The 24,877-nt window shown below is 36.8% G+C and overlaps 1 protein-coding gene across 3 annotated transcripts in view; it reads right to left on the bottom strand.

Annotated features, from left to right (window-relative positions):
* ACER3 (alkaline ceramidase 3) overlaps window positions 1-24,877 on the bottom strand; it is a 163,331-nt gene that overhangs the window by 73,381 nt on the left and 65,073 nt on the right. For all 3 annotated transcript variants that reach the window (XM_032166983.2, XM_058446689.1, XM_058446688.1), the window contains exon 2: window positions 24,298-24,408. In XM_032166983.2, coding sequence (XP_032022874.1) covers window positions 24,298-24,408 — 111 coding nt within the window. The remainder of the gene's footprint in view (window positions 1-24,297; window positions 24,409-24,877) is intronic.

Here is a 24,877-nt window from a genome sequence, read left to right as displayed (position 1 = left end):
TATTTTCTAGTCTAACTCAAGCTATGAAAAATTCACGTACAAAGATGACATAATTAGATTTTGGAAGCAAGTTAGCTTATTTGCCATGACAGAAATTTAAAAGCCCAAGAGTTACAAGTTTCTTTTAAATCACATCATGGTTTACCATAATGCATAAGAAGGGACCTAGAATACATGATACAAGGAGAAGGTCATGTTTCTATAAAGTGTCAAGGCATCAGCAGCCTGGTATATGATATAAAAGCTACATATTCAGAGGTTTTAGTGTTATTAGTACTATCAAAACAATGCCAACTATGACTTCCAGGGCATGCATGGCTGTAGCTTTCCAAGTGAAGATAGCATTCACAATAGAAACAAAATGCACTATCATATTAGAAGGGTAGTAGAGTGCAGTAATTGAAAGCATGAAGCTTGGAAAGTTGTCCTAAGAAGTTTGGAGTTTATCATTATACTGATAAGAAGCCATTTAGGCTATTTAAAAAGAGCTTTTTAAATTGTTCCCCATCTACCCTCAAGGGAACAGATCATTCTCTAATTTATTTTTTAATTAGTATGTAATCTTATTATAGTAACCTACACACCTACACACACACACACACACACACACACACACACACACAGAGAGAGAGAGAGAGAGAGCGCCAGAATGGAGCTACAGCAATAACATACATGGTAATAGCAAAAATGAGACTAGATGTTACAATCTTTTACACCTTTTTTCTTAGAAAATAATTTGTTATTCAATTATTGTCTTATTCTAGCTCCAGCCTAAAACCCTGTGAAACACAAGCCACAACTGAGGCCTATAGGAACCACATGAAGAGCCACTGCAGCTGTCTGCTTTCCGTCTTAGGCAATTCTACCAAGCTACGTACCTGGCCATCTCATTTCATTTCCTGTTCACCGACTACATGGGCTACTTAGCTATCTGTGGTTTCTGCATCTCTGATTGGTCCTGTCCCTGGGTTTGGGCTACTAGGTTAAACATGTTTATTCAAAATGTAGTTATCTGAAAATCATACTTCCATACGCACAAGTACTGGAACTATTAACCAAAAAATAAAAATATTATTTCTGTTGGATGATGGGATTATGAATATTTTTCATTGCTTTCCCCAAATTTTTCTTCAATGTTACTATTTATCAGATTAAAAAACAGGAGGTCACTAATATTTTTGGCAAATTGGACTAAAAAAGAGAGGGGGAAATAAATGAGCTACTAAGCAAGCTGTAAAATGATTTCCAAAAATCCTTTCCATGGTACATTGATTTGATGCCTATTTCAATACTAAGTGTAATTGCTACAATTTAAAAGTCTATTAGACCAGGATGTAGTATGTTAAAGCATCCACTCAATTTCTCCTTGATAAGAGGTAAAATGTTGTTAAGATCACTTAAGATGACTTTTATTTACTCTGGCAGTGACAGACTATAGATATGATCACACTAAACTTAATTAAGCTTGCTCCATGCAAAGAATTTCCAATGGTCCTTTTCTGATGAAAATCACTTTGGGTCCTGGTGCTTCCCCATGAGGCCCTGCATAGTGTAGTGTATCCTCTCCTCTTGGGAACTGTCATAAATTCCTCTGGCTCAGGGAAGGTGTGTTGTTCATATTTTCATTGCCAGTACCTAAGAATATCAGGCACTTTGAAGGAAAAGAGGGAGAGATGACTGACAAGACACAGGTAGTGTGTATCTCCTCCGCAGAGAGGAACCAGAATAGTAAGCAGATACCTTTCAAACAGATTGTCTAGGAGAGAACACGAGGATTCACTATAGAAGTGGCAAGATGCACCAAAAGTGAATAAAGAGAGGGTTCAAGGCAACTTGACTAGCCAGGGACTGACTGAAAGCCTGGAGAGGGTCCTGGATGTAGAAAGGCAAGAAGAGAGAAACCCTCTGAGTTCCACACTCCAAAATGGGCTTTTACAATCTTGGCTAGGGAGTACCCCTCAACCTTTGTGGGCCTCAGGCCTGACACAGAAAGCTACCTGGAGATTGCCCAGAGATGTTGCTCCAGAAAGGGAATCAACGTGAAATCCCACAGGCATCCAAGCCTAGGCCAGCGCTGGCTAAATGCCATTGTGACAGCCTAGATACCAGGAATCTACAGATGAAGCTGCTCATGCTACACGGCTTCAAGGAGGGGAGGGTGCTCCCATGTACCTCCGGGAGGGTCCTTACTGCCCTGCTTGGGGCTACTGTGGACTACACTCTCCAGAGCCTCTGGCTCACACTGCTTACCTGGAAGGGGCCCCGCCCTACCTAGTCCCGACCCTAGGCACCATATTGAGTTTAATGCTGGGCTGTGCTCCACCTTCAGGCTGAGTTTGGGCTGATGTGGCTGCAGCCACCACCTGGCCAAGGAGTGACAGAGAAACTAAGCTCTCCTATTCATACTTAGGACAATACCCACCAGCCTGCTGCAGACTGCTGTGAAACTGAGACTCAAGCAGATCGTATTCCCCACAGCTTCTTGCCCATGCTGCCTTCCTAGGATGCACCCTTCCCTCCTGGGTCGCAGGTCCAAGGCATCGTTTAGAAAGTTTAATGCTGGGCTGTGCCTTGCCCTTTGGCTCAGTTCGAGCTGATAAGGCTGCATCTCCTGCCTGGCTGAGGAGGGACAGGGAAATCAGGCTGTCTTACATGTATCAAGGATAATACCCACTGCTCTGCTACAGACTGCTGTGAGACTGAGACTTGTGCAGAACACACTCCTCACACTTGCCCATGCTACGCACCTGAGAGGGACCTTGCTGGTCACAGGCTCCTGCTAGCACCATTTTGAGAGTTTAATGCAAGGCTGTGCCCTCAGACTGAGTTTGAGGCTACCCGGCTGCAACCACCAACCAGCCGAGGGAGGCACAGGGAAAACAGACTCTCCTGCTCATAACTAGGACAATACCTATCACCCTGTTTGAGGCAGCTGTGGGACTGAGGACTAGCCTGCCCAACCCATCACAGCTACTAGCAACACCGACAAAGACCACTTGGATCCCAGTGGATTGCTCCACTACCACTATTGCCGTTACCCATATCACACCAGCTGCCCAGGATACCTGCCCACATACCTGCCCACATACCTGGAAGCTGTACTTCCACTACTAGCTTGTAAGCAAGTGAAGTGCAGGCCCAAGAATCAGCCCTCCAGGACCCACTAACACTGGTGCCAGTGTATGCTGCTTTGGAGACTAAAAACAGACAGCCTACTTCTGCCACCAGTGGGGTGTGAATACTGGCTCAGCGGGTGCCCAAGCCCCCAGCAAAACTTCCCCACAGCCTCAGCTAACTATACCCTAAGCCATAGAGGAAATAACAGATACCACTGAACCTGTGTACCGCCAAAGAAGTCTTATAAAGATCACACTACTGCAGGCATCCAAAATCAAAGCCAAAGCATCCTATTCAACCAACAACATATATCTATCTTCAGGAAAAAATTCTGCCCTACAAAAGCAATTTCAAAAAATTGGAACAAGTGAATACTAAACCAGATGTTTAGATATCAATGGAAAGACATGGGAAACATGAACAAGCAGGAAACTGACACCATCAGAGGACCACAACAGTGGTCCAGCACCAGATCCCAATCAAAAATAATGCCAGATAAAAAATTCAAAATATTGATTTTGAAGAAGCTCCATGAGATACAAGAGAAATGTGAGAACCAATACAAATAAATCAGAAAATCAATTCAGGATATAAATGAGAAATTTACCAAGGAGATAAATATCTTAAACAAAAACCAAACAGAAATTCTGGAAATGAAAAATTCATTGGAAAAAAAAAACAAAATACATTTAAAAGCTTCAATAATAGACTAGACCAAGCAGAAGAAAGAATCTCGGAGCTTGAAGACAGGTCTTTTGAAATAATCCAATCAGACAAAAATAGGGGAAAAATAATAAAAAAGAATGAACAAAGCCTTCAAGATATCTGGGACTACATAAAGTGACTGAACTTATAAATTATCAGTATTCCAATGGGGAAGAGAGATCAAAAAGTTCAGAAAACATATTTAAGGAAACAGTCAATAAAAACTTCCCAAGTCAAGCAAGAGAGTTAGACATCCAGATTCAGGAGGCCCAGCAATCCCCAGGCAAATACACTGCAAAGAGGACATCACTATGGCATATTATATTCAGAATGTCAAAAGTCAAAGTAAAAGAAAGAATTTTAAAATTAGTAAGAGAAAAGTATCTAGTCACCTATAAAGGAAACCCCATCAAACTAACAGCAGACTTTCTAACAGAAACCTTACAGGCCAGAAGAGAATGGAATGGGATTATCAAAGTGCTGAAAGAAAAAAAGAATCAGCCAAAAATTTTATATCCTGCCAGAATAAATTTCACAAATGGAGGCAAAATAAAGTCTTTCCCAGAGAAGCAAACACTGAGAGAATTTGTTACCACTAGACTGGTCCTTCAGGAAATGCTCAAAGGAGTCTTAAACATGGAAAAGAAAGGTCAATAATCACCATCCTGAAAACACATGAAAATATAAAACTTGTAAGTCTTATAAAACAATTGCACAAAGGAGGAAAAGAATCAAATAGGAACACAATAGAAGTTCATTAAACCACAAAGACAAAAAGACAACTAGAAAACAATTAACAATGGACAGGAACAAAGCCTCACATATCAATATTAACCTTGAATGTAAATGGATTAAATGATCCACTTAAAATATATAGATTGACAGAATGGATTTTAGAAAGCATGATCCAGCTATATCTACACACAAGAAACTCACCTTACCTGTAAAGACACATATAGACTGAAAGTAAAGAGATGGAAAAAGACATTCTATGAAAACAGAAATCGAAAGTGTGCAGGAATAACTATACTTGTAACAGATAAAATAGACTTTAAACCAAAAACAGTAAAAAAAAAAAAAAGACGAAGGTCATCACATAATGATAAAGGTATCAATTCTGCAAGAGAATATGAAAATCTTAAATATATATGCACCCAACATCAGAGCACCCGAATTCACAAAATAAGTATTATTAGACCTAAAGAAAGAATTATACAGCAATATGATAATAGTGGGGGGGGGGTCTTCAACACATCACTCACAGCACTAGATAGATCATCAAGATAAAATTAACAAAGAAACATTGGACTTTAGACCAAATGGACTTAACAGATATTTACAGAACATTCTACCCAACAACTACAGAATATATATTATTTTCATCAGCACATGGAACACTGTATAAGATATACCATGTTAGGCCACAAAATAAGTCTTAAAATTTTTAAAAAAATCAAAATCGTATTAAGTATCTTCTCAGATCACAGTGGAATAAAGCTAGAAATCACTACCAAAGGAACTCTGCAAACTATACAAACACACAGAAATTAAACAACATGCTTCTGAATGATCGCTAGGCCAATGAAGGAAGGAAGATAGAAATTTTAAAATCTTTTGAAATAAATGAAAATGGAAACAACACACCCAAACTGGTGGTATACAGCAAAAGCAGTGCTAAGAGGGAAGTTGATAGCATTAAATCCCTACATCAAAAAAGCAGAAAGATCATAAATTAACAATTCATGTCACACCTCAAGGAACTAGAAAAACAAGAACAAACCAAACCCAAAGTTAGCAGAAGAAAAGAAATAACAAAGAGCAGAAATAAATGAAACAAACAAACAAAAAAAGCAAAGGATCAACAAAATGAAAAGTTGGTTCTTTGAAAAGATAAACAAAATTGATAAACCACCAGCTCGACTAACCAAGAAGAGAGAAGATCCAAACAAAAACAATCAGAAATGAAAAGGGAGACATTACAATTGATACCACAAAAATACAAAAGATCATCAGAGACTATTATAAACAACTATACACTCTGCCTAGAGGAAATAGATAAATTCTGGGAAACACACAACCTCCCCAAATTAAACCAGGAAGAAATGAAACTCCTGAACAGATCAATAATTACTAGTGAGATTGAATCAGTGATTAAACAAAAAAAATCTCCCAACAAAACAAAGTCTAGGACTAGATGGATTCACAGCCGAGTTCTACCAAACATACAAAGAAGAACTAATACCAATCCTCCTGAAACTACCCCAAAAAATCAAGGAGGAGGGAATTCTGCTTAATTCTACAAAGCCAGAATCACCATGATACCAAAACCAGACACGGACACAAAAACAAAAAAGAAAATTACAGACCAGTATCTCTGATGAACATAGACATAAAAAACCTCAACAAAATACTAACAAATCAAGTCCAACAGCACATCAAAAACATAATACACCATGATCAAGTGGCATTTATCTCAGGGAGGCAAGGATAGTCAAATATATGCAAATACAAAAATCAACATATGCAAATCAATAAATGCAAAACATCACATAAAAAGCATGAAGAACAAAAACCATATGATCATCTCAATAGATGCAAAAAAAGTATCCATTAAAAATCAACATCCTTTCATAACAAAAATCCTCAACAAGGCATAGAAGGAACATATATCAATATAATAAAGGCCATATACAACAAATCCATAGCCAACAACAAATTTAATGGGGAAAAGTTGAATGCATTCCCTCTAAGAACTGGAACAAGACAAGGATGCTCACTTTCACCACTCTTTTTCGATATAGTATGGAAGTTCTAACCAGAGCAATCAGGCAAAAGAAAAAAATAAAAGATATCCAAATTGGAAAAGAAGTCAAATTAGCCCTGTTTACTGACTATATGATCTTATATCCAGACAATCCTAAAGAGTCCACCAAAAAAACTCTCAGATTTGATCAATGAATTCAGTAAGGTTTCAGGATACAAAATCAATGTACATAAATCAATAGTATTTCTATAAATCAACAATGATCTATTGGAGGGCCAAATCAGGAAAGCAATCCCATTTACAATAGTTAAATAATGATAACGATAATAATAATAATAAAATACCTAGAAATATATTTAACCAAGGAGATAAAAGAGCTCTACAAGGAAAATTACAAAACACTGATGAAACAAATTGTAGAGGACACAAACAAATGGAAAAACATCCCATGCTCATGGATTGGAAGAATTAATATCATTAAAATGATCATACTGCCCAAATCAATCTACAGGTTCAATGAAATCCCTATCAAAATATCGTAATTTTCCACAAAATTAGAACAAACCTATTCTAAAGTTCGTATGAAACCAAAAAAGAGCCAGAATAGCCAAAGCAATCCTAAGTGAAAGAGAAAAGAACAAGGCTGAGGCATCACATTGCCTCAAGTGAAAAGAACAGGCTGGAGGCATCATATTGCCTGACTTCAAACTATACTGCAAGACTGTCTCAAAAAATAATAATAAATAAAAAATTAACATTAATTAATTTCTGTCTCCCATGCTAGACTATAAGCTCCAATGAACATTGGTTTTGAGAATTATAACTAGCACATAATAGATATTCAGTAAATATTTTTCAAATAAATTTTAAAATGACTAAATTCTTTTTTTTCTATCCTTTATTTTTTTATTTATTTATTTTTTATTATTATACTTTAGGTTTTAGGGTACATGTGCACAATGTGCAGGTTTGTTACATATGTATCCATGTGCCATGTTGTTTTGCTGCACCCATTAACTCGTCATTTAGCATTAGATATATCTCCTAATGCTGTCCCTCCCCCCTCCCCCCAAGCTATGCTCTAAACCAGAAACCTCACAAATTACTGTCTGTTGCTGAAATATTTCTCCACAAAGCCAAAATTCCCACTTCTTTCTACAAAATCTCTTTCAACACCAACAACTAAGTGCATATCAGTTAAGGAGTTGTTATGGGTTTTTGTCAAAAAATAAAAAACTTAAAATCTTGTTATGGTATTCAGCAAATATCCTTGATTTGAAATAAAATCTCTGTTCCAGGTGAAGTTGTTTCTCTCTCTTCTCCCCTTCTCTTCCCTGCTTTCTGTGTGTGTGTGTGTGTGTGTGTGTGTGTTTATACACACATATTTGGTGGGGAGACTTAACTCAGTGTAAAACTCAAACAAGAACATAAGAAAAGAAGTTTTAGCAAAATTTGCCTAATGTTTAGAGGTGTTTAAAATAAAGCATTCATTATTTTCATTCACTCATCCATCGAACATTCTCATGTGTTTAGTTTGTACCAGGTATTGCTGAATGCAGAAAATCCAGAAGAATAAAACTCAACCCGATTTTTAGGAAGCTTCGTCTTATAGAAGGGACAGATACTTAAAAACAGATTATGACAGTACTACATACAGTGATATAAGTGCAATCCAAAAAGTAAGAATAAGGTATAGAAGTAGCACAGAGGAAGAAGTCATTTACCACAAGAGTTGGTGGATAAGGATTGTTAAGTCAGAAAAATACTCCTATAATTGCTACCCACTTCTGTTCCTAGCTTTACTTATTCCAAAACTCTCATTCATTGTTAAGTTGCTTGGTATACTATAGACTATACACACTATTGTCTACATGTACTTAGAGGTGATGATAGTATACCAATAAATCTTTTAAAATGTTCAACAATTCTTTTAAAACAATTAAATATTTTATTTTAAAAATATTTTAAACCATTGCCCATTTAGAAAAAAAAGTTACAAAAGTATTACAATGAACTCCTATACACCCTTAAATTAGGTTTACTCATTATTAACATTTTGCATTTTATCTTTATCTCTCAATATATTTAAAAAGTTGGCTGGGTGCGGTGGCTCATGCCTGTAATCCTAGCACTTTGGGAGGCTGAGGTGGGAGGATTGCTTGAGGCCAGGAGTTCAAGACCAACCTAGGCCAACATAGTGAGAAGCCATCTCTGTTTAAAAAAAAAAAAAAAAGTATATAAAATAAAGCAATAAACACATTGTTATGTTGCTCAACTATTTGAAAGTAAGTTGCAGAGAGCATGACTCTTTACCTCTAAATACTTCAGCATGTATCTCCTAAGCATGGACATTCTCTTATATGATCATATGATAATAAGCAAATTCAGGAAATTTATCATTAATGTAGTATTATTGTCTATTATAAAGTCCTTATTCAACTTTCACTGATTCATCCAATACTGTCCCTGTAGAGCTTCTTCCCCTCATGCCCCAACCCAGAATCTAAGCTGTGATTACATATTGCATTTAGCTGTCATGTCTCTTTTAATCTGGAACAATTCAAGATGAATTATTTGTTTTTCATGACACTAACATTTTAGAAGCACACAGGACAGTTGTTTTATAAACTGCTCCTCAATTTGTTTTTTTCTGGTTATATTTTCTTAATTTCATTCAGCACTTTTGGAAATAATACTGTATAATGATGTTTCCTTTTCAGTGTATCACACCAGGAAGAACCTGCTGTCAGTTTGTACCTCTGTTTTTGTTTGTTTGTTTTTAGAGATAGCATCTCACTATGTCACCCAGGCTGGAGTGCAGCGGCACAATCCTGGCTCACTGCAGCCTCTACCTCCTGGACTTAAGGAATCCTCCTGCCTCAGCCTTCTGACTAGTTGAGACTACAGGCATGCACCACCATGCCTGTCTAATTTAAAAGATTTTTGTTTTGCAGAGACAAGGTCTCACTATGTTGCCCAGGCTGAATGTACCATTATTAATGCTGTTAACTTTGATTACTTGAAAACAAGATGGTATCTGCCAGATTTCCCCACTGTTAACATTCTTCCCTTTGTAAATAATGAGTAATCTGTGAGGAAATACTGTGAAGTTGTAATTATCTTGTTGACCACACACTCTGACCCAATAGTTTTATATTCACTGATGACTCTTGCCTAAATCAGTTATTTTATCATTCTGTTTACATTTATTAGTTGGCATTCTACTTTTTTTCAGCTTTCTCTTCTCACCCCATTTGTTTGTTTTTTAGAATCATAAGAACTCATGGATTATTTTTTATACCACATGTTAAAATCTATTACTGTTATTTTTCAGATTATTAAGTTCTGATTGTCCTGGTTTGGCCAAACTGCCTTCTGTGTTACTTTGACATGATTCCCTCATTTTTTTTTTTTTTTTAGCACTTTCTTACTTTCTGACAAGATGTTCCAGGCTTATCTTGTACTTTCCCTGCCTTAGCCCAAAAATTGGCCACTTCTCCAAGAAGTTTTGGTTCCTTTCAGTGCAGAAAGACTTAAAAACCAAAGCCTAGCATTATTAATAGGTATGTTCATTGCTACTAAGCCGCCATTGCTCCCAGCCCCTTTCAGACAATAGAGCATTTGAAATCAATAATAAAAAAAAAAAACATGCTGATACCTCTAACTCCAATCCAATACCACAGGGTTTTTTCCTTGCCTTCGCTCATCCAAATCTGTACCTCCCTTCTTCCACAGTGAGAATCCTAGCTCCTAACAATATCAATATAATTTTTCAAGGCCAGACATGCTGGCTCACACCTGTAATCTGAACGCATTGGGAGGCTGAAGCATGAAGATTTCTTGGGGCCAGGAATTCAAGACCAGCCTGGGCAACATAGGGAGACCTGTTTTTACCAATAAATAAATAAGTAAGCCGGGTGTAGTGGTACGCACCTGTAGTCCCAGCTACTTCAGAGGCTGAGGTGGGAAGATTGCTTCAGCCTGGGAGGTTGAGGCTGCAGTAAGCTATGATAGTACCATTGCATTCCAGCCTAGGTGACACAGCAAGACCCTGTATCAAAAAAAAGTTTTTCATTTGCTTTTCTAACGCAATGGGTCAAGCCTGTAATCTCAGCATTTTGAGAGGCCAATGTGAGCGAATCGCTTGAGCCCAGGAGTTCCAAACCAGCCTGGGCAACATGGTGAAACCCCATCTCAACAAAAAAAAATACAAAAATTCACCAGGCATGGTGATGCATGCTTGTAGTCCCAACTACTAGGAAGACCAAGGTGGGAGGATTGCTTGAGTCCTGAGGTCAAGGCTGTAGAGAGCCGTGATTGCACCACTGCATTCCAGCCTGGGCAGCAGAGTGAGACCCTGTCTCAAAACAACCACCACGACAAACAAACAACCCCAAAAAACAAAATCCTAAAATGTACACAAAGACAGCTTCAGACAATGGCAAAGACTTGGAACCAACCCAAATGTCCAACACTGATAGACTGGATTAAGAAAATGTGGCACATATACACCATGGAATACTATGCAGGCATAAAAAAGGATGAGTTCATGTCCTTTGTAGGGACATGGATGAAGCTGGAAAACATCATTCTCAGCAAACTATCACTAGGACAAAAAACCAAACACTGCATGTTCTCACTCATAGGTGGGAATTGAACAATGAGAACACATGGACACAGGAAGGGGAACATCACACACCAAGGACTGTTGTGGGGTGTGGGGAGGGGGGAGGGATAGCATTAGGAGATATACCTAATGCTAAATGATGAGTTAATGGGTGCAGCACACCAACATGGCACATGTATACATATGTAACAAACCTGCACGTTGTGCACATGTACCCTAAAACTTAAAGTATAATAATAATAATAATAAAAATTGCTATACCCATACCACTACCAACAATAAACATATAGTAAATAAACGTAGCAAAGCGAAGTTTTCTTTTCTTTTCAGATTGGGGATATGTAATGAGAATACTATTTCAAAAATTACTCAGATTTAGTCTGGATAATCTAGTTACATTTTTGAATATGTGAAATAGTAACATACTTTTGAAGTAAAAATACAAACATACATACTCAGAAGTGTCACTCTCTCCTCTATCTTTTCCACACCATTTCTATCCACCCCCTGCAGTAGACAGTTTCATTATTTTCTGGTTCATCTTATTTCTTTTTGAAAAAATAAGTAATGTGTATATTTTCTTTTTACTAGGAAAAAAGTTGTATACCAACTTTTTAAATATTATTTTACATTCTCATCTTTTATTTACTTAACATATCCATATCAGTTCAGTGACGTTTCTCATCCTTTCTACATCTTCATAGTACTCATGATGTACATATACCAGTTTATTCAACCAATTTTCGTAAGTCTGTTCACATTATTTTGTAATTACAAATAATACTGCAGTAACTTTGTGTACATTTAATTTTGAACTGTTGATGGCATATCTTCACAGAAAATTCTTAGAAGTGTGATTGTTGGGTCAAAGGATAAATGCATATATAGTTGTCAGATATTGCCAAATTCAGCTTCAAAAATTTTGTGTTCTCATCAGCAATGCATGAAGAATGCCTATTTCTCCCACAGCCTTGCCAAAATAGTGTTGTCAAGAGTCTGACATTTTGCCCATCTAATAAATGAGAAATAATGTATCAGTGTAGTTTTCATCTGCATTTCTCTTATTAAGTAAACTGAATATTTTTTCTTATACTTGTGAGCTATTTTTTATCTTTCTTGGAGAATTTTGTCTTTGACCACTTTTTCCTATTGAATTTTTCATCTTTTTATAATTCAATGCTTAAAATTATTGGCCGGGCACGGTGGCTCATGCCTGTAATACCAACATTTTGGGAAGCTGAGGCGGGCAGATCACTTGAGGTCAGGAGTTCAAGACCAGCCTGGCCAACATGGTGAAATCCCATCTCTACTAAAAATACAAAAATTAGCTGGGCATGGTGGTGCACTCTGTAATCCCAGCTACTCGGGAGGCTGAGGCAGGAGAACTGCTTGAACCCAGGAGGGGGAGGGTGCAGCCAGCAAAGATTGTGCCACTGCACTGCAGCCTGAGCGACAGAGTGAGACTGTCTTAAAAAAAAAAAAAAAAAAAGAAAAATTGTATATTAGGAATATTAAACCTTTTCTTGTGAATATTTTTTTTTACCACGTGGCCTTTTGCTTTTGAGTTTGCTTATGCTATTTTTTGTCATGCAAAAGCGACTTTATTTTTTAATACAACGTAAATGTTATATAACAAAAGTTTTTTTATTTTTACATAATTTGTCAACCTTTTCCTTTCTTATACCTGAATTTTGAATCATAGAAAGTCTTTCCCCAAAGATTCTTCCCTATGTAAGAATGCACACACGTTTTCTTCTAGTAGTTGTAAGATTTTTATTTTTACTTTTAGGCTTCTTATCAATTTAGAATTTATTCTTATGTATAAGGCACACATCCAGTTCTTTTCCTTAGCATCATTTATTAAAACACATCATCTTTGCCCCAGTGACTACAGATGCCATCTTTATTAATACTAAACCCCAATAGAGATTTTGGTCTATTTCTGTACTTCTTAAAAACTCCCACTTCTCAAAAGAAGACATTTATGCAGCCAGAAAACACATGAAGAAATGCTCATCATCACTGGCCATCAGAGAAATGCAAATCAAAACCACAGTGAGATACCATCTCACACCAGTTAGAATGGCCATCATTAAAAAATCAGGAAACAACAGGTGCTGGAGAGGATGTGGAGAAATAGGAACACTTTTACACTGTTGGTGGGACTGTAAACTAGTTCAACCATTGTGGAAGTCAGTGTGGCGATTCCTCAGGGATCTAGAACTAGAAATACCATTTGACCCAGCCATCTCATTACTGGGTATATACCCAAAGGAGTATAAATCATGCTGCTATAAAGACACATGCACACGTATGTTTATTGCGGCACTATTCACAATAGCAAAGACTTGGAACCAACCCAAATGTCCAACAACAATAGACTGGATTAAGAAAATGTGGCACATATACACCATGGAATACTATGCAGCCATAAAAAATGATGAGTTCGTGTCCTTTGTAGGGACATGGATGAAACTGGAAAACATCATTCTCAGTAAACTATCGCAAGGACAAAAAACCAAACACCGCATGTTCTCACTCATAGGTGGGAATTGAACAATGAGAACTCATGGACACAGGAAGGGGAACATCACATTCCGGGTACTGTTGTGGGGTGGGGGGTGGGGGGGGCGGGGACAGCATTAGGAGATATACCTAATGCTAAATGACGAGCTAATGGGTGCAGGAAATCAACATGGCACATGGATACATATGTAACAAACCTGCACATTGTGCACATGTACCCTAAAACCTAAAGTATAATAAAAAACAAAACAAAAAAAAAACAAAAAAAAAACTCCACTGTATGGTCTATCGGAATATCAGTGCTATACTATTCTAAACCATCCATGTAAGAAGTGACTTGCTCCTCCTTGCTTTCTGCCATGATTGTAAGGCCATGATTTCCCAGCCATGTGGAACCGTAAGTCCAGTAAACCTCTTTTTCTTCCTAGTCTTGGGTATGTCTTTATCAGCAGCATGAAAACAAACTAATACAGGGTGTTTTGTTGTTGTTTTAGGAATTACTTTTGCATCAGTGCTATACTAAACCCCAATATAGGATTTGGTCTATTTCTGTACTTTTTAAAAACTCCACTGTATGGTCTATTGGGATATCAGTGCTATACTATTCTAAAATTTGTTTTCATATCTGGTAGGGCTAGTACTCCCTTAGGGCTCTCTTATTTTTTAGGGATTTCCTAGATATCCTTACATGTTTATTTTTTCATACAGACTTTACTATCAACTTGTCTAATTCAAGGGAGAAAAAAGCTTATTGGTATTTTTATTAGAGTCATTTACGTTATTTTTTTCTTGGTACCACTGGCTTCTGTCTCTATTTTGTTAATTTCTGCTTTTATCTTGATAATTTCCTCCTTTTAATGTTCATTTGGTTTATTTTGTTGTCTTGTTTAATTACCTTTTGAGTTGAGGTTTTAATTAAATTTTCTCCTTTCACATTTTCTCTTTTATTTTCATTAAATGTTTAAGTCTATAAAGTATCCCTGATGGCCGCTTGAAATAAATCCCCATGGATTCTGATATGCAGAGTTTTCATTGCAAATATATTTCAGAAATTCCATAATTCAGTTTCCATTTTCCTTTTTAACCAATAATAAATAGAAGATTCTATAATTCTATAATAGAAGCCTTTTTCTAGTTTGATTTAGTTGTTGATTTCTAGTGTAGATGCATTGTGATCAGAGAATGTTGTTTTAATATTTCTACTTCATGGACATTACTGTTTTCTTTTTTTTTGGAATTTTTTAAATTTTATTTTTTAATTGACAAATAATTACATATTCGTGGAGTACATAGTGATGTTTTGATACATATAACGCATAGTGATCAAATTAGGGTAATTACTATATCCATCATGTTTTCTGTTTTTATGAACATTCTATGTGCACTTGAGAAGGGGGTATAGTCTCTATTATCAGGATGTAAAGTTCAGCATAAATCTTTAAGATTTGCCTTATTAGTTGTGTTGCTTAGGTCTTTTTAATATTTTTTTTGTCACTTGACTTCTCTTGTACCTAGTGTAGCATAAAATCTTCTATTATTTATATGTTTTTATTTCTTCTTGTATTCTTCCCCCCCCCCCCCCCCCCCACAATTTCTGCCATATAAAGGTGGTAGCTATATTATTTGTTACAGAGACATTAATAACTGTTATATTTTCATTGTAAATCACAGCTTTTAGCATTATAAAGTGCTTCTTTGTCACATATAATGCTTTTTGAAGGGAATTCTACTTTATATGGTATCAACATCACTACACCTGCTTTTTTATTATTTCTATTTCTTTGATATATTTTTGCCCATTATTTTATGTCAAACTTTTCTGAATCACTTTGTTTTAGGTGTATCTTTTGCATATAGCATAAACTTGGGTCTTGCTTTTGCTTCATGAGCCAATTTGAAAATCTTTTTTTTTTTTTTTTGAGACAGGGTGTCACTCTATCACCCAGGCAGGAGTGCAGTGGTGAAATCTTGGCTCACTGCAGCCATGACCTCCTAGGCTCAAGCAATCCTCTCACCTCAGCCTCCTGAGTAGCTGGGACTACAGGCATGTGCCATCATGCCTGACTAATTTTCTGTAGAGACAAGGGCTCACTCTGTTGCCCAGGCTTGATGAAATATATCTCTTTTTTTATAGTTAAGTTAAACAACTCTGTCATATTGTTTTATTATAATTATCACATTTTATTTTATATTTACCATCTTTCCCTAAGTAATGTGTCTTTTTTACTTATTTCTTTTTTGTTTCTTTTCTTTTCTTTTTTTTTTTTTTAAAGAGACAGGGTCTCACTATGATGCCCAGGCTGGTCTTGAATGCCTGGGCTTATGCAATCCACCTGCTTTGGCCTCCCAAAGTGCTGAGATTACAGGCATGAGCCACTGTGCCCAGCCCTTTTTCACTCTTTAAGATAAATTCTTTTGATATTTAGGAAAGGGGTGCAATATGGTTTGGCTGGGTCCCCACCCAAATCTCATCTTGAATTGTAACACCCACAATTCCCATGTATCATGGGAGGAACCCGGTGGGAGGTGATTGAATTATGGGGATGAGTCTTTCCCATGCTGTTCTCATGATAGTGAATAAGTCTCACAAGAGCTGATGGTTTTAGAAAATGGGAGTTTCCCTGCACAAGCTCTCTCTTTGCCTGCCACCATCCATGTAAGAAGTGACTTGCTCCTCCTTGCTTTCTGCCATGATTGTAAAGCCATGATTCCCCAGCCATGTGGAACTGTAAGTCCAGTAAACCTCTTTTTCTTCCTAGTCTCAGGTATGTCTTTATCAGCAGCATGAAAACTAATACAGGGTGTTTTGTTGTTCTTTTAGGAATTATTTTTGCATTAAGCCTTTTTCAGTACTCATGACCAGATGGACATTCTAGTACAGTGTGGCCGGTAGAACTTTCTGCAGTAATGAAGATGTTCTATACCTGCACTGCCCAATATAGTAGTCACAATCCACATGTGGGTATTGAACACTTGAAATGTGACTAGTGTGACAAAGGAACTGAATTTTACATTTTATTTAACTGTAATTAATTTAAATTGCAACATATGACTAGCAGCTACTAAATTGAACAGTGCAGTAACAGTGGATTCATCAGGAAGGAGTCATATGTACAGTATTCAATGAGTATTTGTAGGTTTAAAACTGTTTTTCTATAACTAGAGCACCAGGAGAACAACCTAGTTGGAATATAAAATACTTGGCTTATACTTCCGCTTCATTTTTTAGAAAATGCTGCTCCACTGGTATTTTCTTTGTATATTACTGATAAGGTCTGATGCCTGTCTAATTTTTGGTCCCTTGTAAGTAATCAAGGCTTATTTCCAAGAGCTTTGAGAATAATTTCATTTTTACAATCCAATAGTTTTACTTGGCTCTATCTCAAAATTGATCATTCTAAGTCAGTTTACCAGGCAAAATTGGACCTTTCAATATACATATTAAAGTCTTTTTTCATTTCTAGAAAGTTGTCTTGAATTATAATTTTAAATATAATTATGTTCCACTGGTTCCCCCCACACCACCTAGGGACTCCAATTATATGCATGTTGGATCTTTTCTGCCTGTCTTTCATTTCAATCCTTTTTTCTCTGACTCTTTTTATTTCTTTATCTCCTTTTAATTTTCCTTGCTTGTTTCTCTGACTTTCTGCCACAGCCCTTATTAAATATTCAGTAGACTCTACTGTCCCTCAAGCACACTGTAATTTAGTCTTAATTTCTTTATTAAGTTCGATGAATTCTAATTTTGTTTCATCTTTTTTGAGGGGAGGAATTGAGCTATTTCTGTTATTAGTTTTTAAATTTTTGATTCATTTCTTTGTTTGAGGCTACTTAATTCAGTTAGGAGTATTGTATTAAATCTTCCTTCTGTTTCATAGTTTGTTGTGGGGAAGAAATTCTATCACCCAAATGGTTTTGATTCTCATTTTCTGTTTTTACCCTAATTTTGTATGGAAATGGGCTGCATTTTGGGGGGTCTATTTTATAGAAAGAGTAAAGATTTTAAGTGGCTTACAAGATTTCTCATTCAAGACTGCCCACTTCAGTCAGAATAGTGAAGTTTCATATATATATATATATATATATATGAAATATATATATATTTGGGGAAGCAGTGAAGGGAGAAGTTGATGCATTTTGTAATTCTTTGTTTTCAGTAGGATCTTAATTCCCCTCAACGTTCTTCTTTTCTTTCATTAACACATCTCCAAAGGGCACCTCCCCCTTTCTACTTACCTCTTTCCCAAAAGTGATGCCTTTCCAAAACTACCACCTTAGGTCTGACACACTTTCAAGTCCTTTACCTTTAGACAGTACTGTGATCTACCAGATCTTAGACTGCTTTCATAGATTCTACCTTTACTGTGGAGTTTTATCTTTCTATTGCTATTTTTGTCAAAATTAGGCCCTTGAGTCCTCTCTTCTCTTTTCCATGTAGTTTTTCAAACATCTCCAAGTCTGAAACACTGAAAACAGTTCCGTTGGAACTTGGTGTTTATTTCTTACTTTAAAATAAATTGAAGTTCATGATATTCTTTCTCCTAGTAAGGCTGAAAGTGTGGGTTGCATGTAGTTCTATTTGTTTTCCTTATTAATCTGTATGTTTTTCTGGGAGAATAAGTGGACAAACTCCAACTTAGGAGGCCACCATTATCCTAAGGCAATTGGAAATCCCTCAGGTCTTTTTATTCTTATTGTTGTTACAGATTGTGATTTGTCCATGTTTTATAAATATTATGGAAACACCCTAGAAAAAAAGCAAAGGGATAAGTCTGTAGACAAGTCTTCCTTTTAAAGATAAATCAAATAACTTTCTTAAAATGCATATGAGCAACAGATTCTGAAATTAAAGTCTCTCATACCTAATAAGTAATCTAAGGTAGAATCTGACATGATTCACTATAGCTTACAGTTTTGGGATAATTAGAAGTCCTTTCTGTCAATGTGGAAATACTCACCATTAGCTAAAACAAAAGAAAGAGACTTTAGAGAGTTATAAAAAATAAATAGGGCGAGGCACAGTGATGCACACCTGCAATCCCAGCAGTTTGGGAGGCCATGGCAGGAGGATTGCTTGATCTCAGGAGTTTGAGATTAGCCTGGGCAACATGGTGAAATCCTATCTCTACAAAAAAATACAAAAATTAGCCAGGCATGGTGGCATACGCCTGTAGTCCCAGCTACTTGAGAGGCTAAGGTAGGAGGATCGCTTGTACCTGGGAGGTTGAGGCTGCAGTGAGCCGACACTGTATCACTGCACTCCAGCCTGGGTGACAGAGTAAGACTCTATCAAAAAAAAAAAAAAAAAAAAAGCAACTCCAAGACACATAATTGTCAGATTCACCAAAGTTGAAATGAAGGAAAAAATGTTAAGGGCAGCTAGAGAGAAAGGTTGGGTTACCCACAAAGGGAAGCCCATCAGACTGTCTCTTGACAGAAACTCTACAAGCCAGAAGAGAGTGGGGGCCAAAATCAACATTCTTAAAGAAAAAAATTTTCAACCCAGAATTTCATATCCAGCCAAACTAAGCTTCATAAGTGAAGGAGAAATAAAATTCTTTACAGACAAGCAAACGCTGAGAGATTTTGTCACCACCAGGCCTGCCTTACAAGAGTTCCTGAAGGAAGCACTAAACATGAAAAGGAACAACTGGTACCAGCCACTGCAAAAACATGCCAAATTGTAAAGACCATCGAGGCTAGGAAGAAACTGCATCAACTAACAAGCAAAATAACCAGCTAAAATCATAATGACAGGATCAAATTCACACATAACAATATTAACCGTAAATGTAAATGGGCTAAATGCTCCAATTAAAAGACACAGACTGGCAAATTGGATAAAGAGTCAAGACCCATCAGTGTGCTGTATTCAGGAGATCCATGTCACGTGCAGAGACACACATAGGCTCAAAATAAAGGGATGGAGGAAGATCTACCAAGCAAATGGAAAGCAAAAAAAGGCAGGGGTTGCAATCCTAGTATCTGATAAAAAAGACTTTAAACCAACAAAGATCAAAAGAGACAAAGAAGGCCATTACATAATGGTAAAGGGATCAATTCAACAAGAAGAGCTAACTATCCTAAATATATATACACCCAATACAGGAGCACCCAGATTCATAAAGCAAGTCCTTAGAGATCTACAAAGAGACTTAGACTCCATACAATAATAATGGGAGACTTTAACACCCCACTGTCAACATCAGACAGATCAACAAGACAGAAAGTTAACAAGGATATCCAGGAATTGAACTCAGCTCTGCACCAAGTGGACCTAATAGACATCTACAGAACTCTCCACCCCAAATCAACAGAATATACATTCTTCTCAGCACCACATTGCACTTATTCCAAAATTGACCATATAGTTGGAAATAAAGCACTCCTCAGCAAATGTAAAAGAACAGAAATTATAACAAACTGTCTCTCAGACCATAGTGCAATCAAACTAGAACTCAGGATTAAGAAACTCACTCAAAACCGCTCAACCACATGGAAACTGAACAACCTGCTCCCGAATGACTACTGGGTACATAACGAAATGAAAGCAGAAATAAAGATGTTCCTTGAAACCAATGAGAACAAAGACACAACATACCAGAATCTCTGGGACACATTTAAAGCAGTGTGTAGAGGGAAATTTATAGCACTAGGTGCCCACAAGAGAAAGCAGGAAAGATCTAAAATTGACACCCTAACATCACAATTAAAAGAACTAGAGAAGCAAGAGCAAACACATTCAAAAGCTAGCAGAAGGCAAGAAATAACTAAGATCAGAGCAGAACTGAAGGAGATAGAAACACAAAAAACCCATCAAAAAATCAATGAATCCAGCAGCTGGTTTTTGATAAGATCAACAAAATTAATAGACTGCTAGCAAGACCAATAAAGAAGAAAAGAGAGAAGAATCAAATAGACACAATAAAAAATGATAAAGGGGATATCACCACCAATCCCACAGATATACAAGCTACCATCAGAGAATACTATAAACACATCTATGCAAATAAACTAGAAAATCTAGAAGAAATGGATAAATTCCTAGAGACATACACCCTCCCAAGACTAAACCAGGAAGAAGTTGAATCCCTGAATAGACCAATAACAGGCTCTGAAATTGAGGCAATAATAGCCTACCAACAAAAAAAAGTCCAGGACCAGATGGATTCACAGCTGAATTCTACCAGAGGTACAAGGAGGAGCTAGTACCATTCCTTCTGAAACTATTCCAATCAACAGAAAAAGAGGGAATCCTCCCTAACTCATTTTATGAGGCCAGCATCATCCTAATACCAAAGCCTGGCAGAGACACAACAAAAAAAGAGAATTTTAGACCAGTATCTCTGATGAACCTTGATGTAAAAATCCTCAATAAAATACTGGCAAACCGAATCCAGCAGCACATCAAAAAGCTTATCCACCATGATCAAGTGGGCTTCATTCCTGGGATGCAAGGCTGGTTCAACATATGCAAATCAATACACGTAATCCAGCATATAAACAGAACCAAAGACAAAAACCACATGGTTATCTCAATAGATGCAGAAAAGGCCTTTGACAAAATTCAACAGCCCTTCAGGCTAAAAACTCTCAATAAATTAGGTATTGATGGGACGTATCTCAAAAACAAACCCACAGCCAATATCATACTGAATGGGCAAAAACTGGAAGCATTCCCTTTGAAAACTGGCACAAGATAGGGATGCCCTCTCTCACCACTCCTATTCAACATAGTGTTGGAAGTTCTGGCCAGAGCAATCAGACAGGAGAAAGAAATAAAGGGTATTCAATTAGGAAAAGAGGAAGTCAAATTGTCCCTTTTTGCAGATGACATGATTGTATATCTAGAAAACCTCATCGTCTCAGCCCCACATCTCCTTAAGCTGTTAAGCAACATCAGCAAAGTCTCAGGATACAAAGTCAATGTGCAAAAATCACAAGCATTCTTATACACCAATCACAGACAAACAGAGAGCCAAATCATGAGTGAACTCCCATTCACAATTGCTTCAAAGAGAATAAAATACCTAGGAATCCAACTTACAAGGGATGTGAAGGACCTCTTCAAGGAGAACTACAAACCACTGCTCAATGAAATAAAAGAGGATACAAACAAATGGAAGAACATTCCATGCTCATGGATAGGAAGAATCAATATTGTGAAAATGGCCATACTATCCAAGGTAGTTTATAGATTCAATGCCATCCCCATCAAGCTACAAATGACTTTCTTCACAGAAGTGGAAAAAATTACTTTAAAGTTCATATGGAACCAAAAAAGAGCCCATTTTGCCAAGCCAATCCTAAGCAAAAAGAACAAAGCTGGAGGCATCACTCTACCTGACTTCAAACTATACTACAAGGCTACAATAACCAAAACAGCATGGTACTGGTACCAAAACACAGATATAGACCAATGGAACAGAACAGAGCCCTCAGAAATAATACCACACATCTACCACCATCTGATCTTTGACAAACCTGACAAAAACAAGAAATGGGGAAAGGATTCCCTATTTAATAAATGGTGCTGGGAAAACTGGCTAGCCATATGTAGAAAGCTGAAACTGGATCCCTTCCTTACTCCTTATACAAAAATTAATTCAAGATGGATCAAAGACTTAAATGTTAGACCTAAAACCACAAAAACCCTAGAAGAAAACCTAGGCAATACCATTCAGGACATAGGCATGGGCAAGGACTTCATGTCTAAAACACCAAAAGCAATGGCAACAAAAGCCAAAATTGACAAATGGGATCTAATTAAACTAAAGAACTTCTGCACAGCAAAAGAAACTATCATCAGAGTGAACAGGCAACCTACAGAATGGGGGAAAATTTTTGCAATCTACTCATCTGACAAAGGACTAATATCCAGAATCTACAAAGAACTCAAACAAATTTACAAGAAAAAAACAAACAACCCCATCAAAAAGTGGGTGAAGGATATGAACAGACACTTCTCAAAAGAAGACATTTATGCAGCCAACAGACACATGAAAAAATGCTCACCATCACTGGCCATCAGAGAAATGCAAATCAAAACCACAATGAGATACCATCTCACACCAGTTAGAATGGCCATCATTAAAAAGTCAGGAAACAACACGTGCTGGAGAGGATGTGCAGAAATAGGAACACTGTTACACTGTTGGTGGGAGTGTAAACTAGTTCAACCATGGTGAAAGACAGTGGGGCGATTCCTCAAGGATCTAGAACTAGAAATACCATTTGACCCAGCCATCCCATTACTGGGTATTTACCCAAAGTATTATAAATCATGCTGCTATAAAGACACATGCACACGTATGTTTATTGTGGCACTATTCACAATAGCAAAGACTTGGAACCAACCCAAATGTCCATCAATGATAGACTGGATTAATAAAATGTGGCACATATACACCATGGAATACTATGCAGCCATAAAAAAGGATGAGTTCATGTCCTTTGTAGGGACATGGATGAAGCTGGAAACCATCATTCTCAGCAAACTATCGCAAGGGCAAAAAACCAAACACTGCATGTTCTCACTCATAGGTGGGAATTGAACAATGAGAACATTTGGACACAGGGTAGGGAACATCACACACTGGGGCCCGTCGTGGGGTGGGGGGAGGGGGGAGGGATAGCATTAGGAGATATACCTAATGTAAATGATGAGTTAATGGGTGCAGCACACCAACATGGCACATGTATACATATGTAACAAATCTGCACGTTGTGCACAAGTACCCTAGAACTTAAAGTATAATAATAAAAAAAAACAGAAAAGAAAAGAAAATGAAAAAAAGAAACTACTAGAAAGAATCCACTTTATTTGGTATTTTTTTATTTATTATGATGATGCAAGGACATGACAGAGGACAGAAGTGATTTCACTACGTTAGGCTCTGATATAGCTGATTTACCCATCCATCCAGTACTTATTGAGGAACACTAAACTGCCAGACAATGGGGACGCAAAGATGATTAAGACACAGTCCTCCACCTCACAGTCAAGTAGAATATAACATAAGTCACAAAAGGTTTGATGGTATCCTTTCCAAAAAGTTTAAAACTATGCAAAACTATACTATGTATACTTTTAAGGATATATACATACATAGTATAAACATGAAAACATGCGAAAATGATAAGCATCAAATTCAGCTCTTGTGGATGGGCTGGGAGGCTGAGGGGGATACAATCAGGGAGGAATACAAAGGAGTTTCAATTTTATCTGTAGTAATTTCCTTAAAAAAGAAAAAGATTTGAAACAAATATTATAAATTGTTAGGACCTGACAAAACTGGGTAGTAAGATATGTGGGTATATTTGTTATATTATCTCTATTCTTTTTTGTATGCTTAAAATATTTTGTAATTTCTAAAACATTTTATTCAAAATGCAGTTCAATTCACTGGCAAGGTTTTTGGAGTTTTAACTAAGAAGTTTCAGAATATATTCAAGTTATGTAATAACACAAAATTGAAAACTACTTTTAGAAATCAATGAGAAAAATGGCCCATTTGAATACTGTACATTTCTTCAGATATAGTGTTATACATACCTGTGAGTGCTAAATAAGAAGCAATGTACCGTTTTTCCAGACCGTCTCTAACACTCTGAACTGCACCGAACATTGGAGGTATAATCATGATCAGGTTACTCACTGTATTCCCTTTAAGAGAAAAACATAAGAAGACATTTAGGTTAATCAATAGCACTTTAAATAAAGATACATTCATGTAGCCTTTAACAACAATTACACAAGTAACTTCTCAGAAAGACATTGGGAAGATATTTTCAAGGTGCTGAAAAAAAATTCTGTACTCACCAAAAATTTCTCACAATAATCCAAATAAAATAAAGATACTTCAGACAAATAAAACTAAAAATTTTCCACCAGCAAACCCACTAAAGGAAATTCTAATTTCTAAAGGCAAGCAAGAAAAAGATCTCAGGAAGAACCTCAGAGATACAGCAAAAAATGAGTTGGGGAAGGCAGCCTATACCGATGCACTGAAATTGTGGTCCATGGATACAGTATGACACGATGAATACAGGATTGGCTTAATTTTGTTACTTGGAATACAAAAGCAACAAATTGCAGTTTACATTTTGTATATCTCTTTAACATTTCATTTTTC

This window comes from Hylobates moloch, unplaced genomic scaffold (genome assembly GCF_009828535.3).
Source record: "Hylobates moloch isolate HMO894 unplaced genomic scaffold, HMol_V3 SCAFFOLD_11, whole genome shotgun sequence".
Lineage (NCBI taxonomy): Eukaryota > Metazoa > Chordata > Mammalia > Primates > Hylobatidae > Hylobates > Hylobates moloch.
This window is presented reverse-complemented; position numbering and strand designations above follow the sequence as displayed.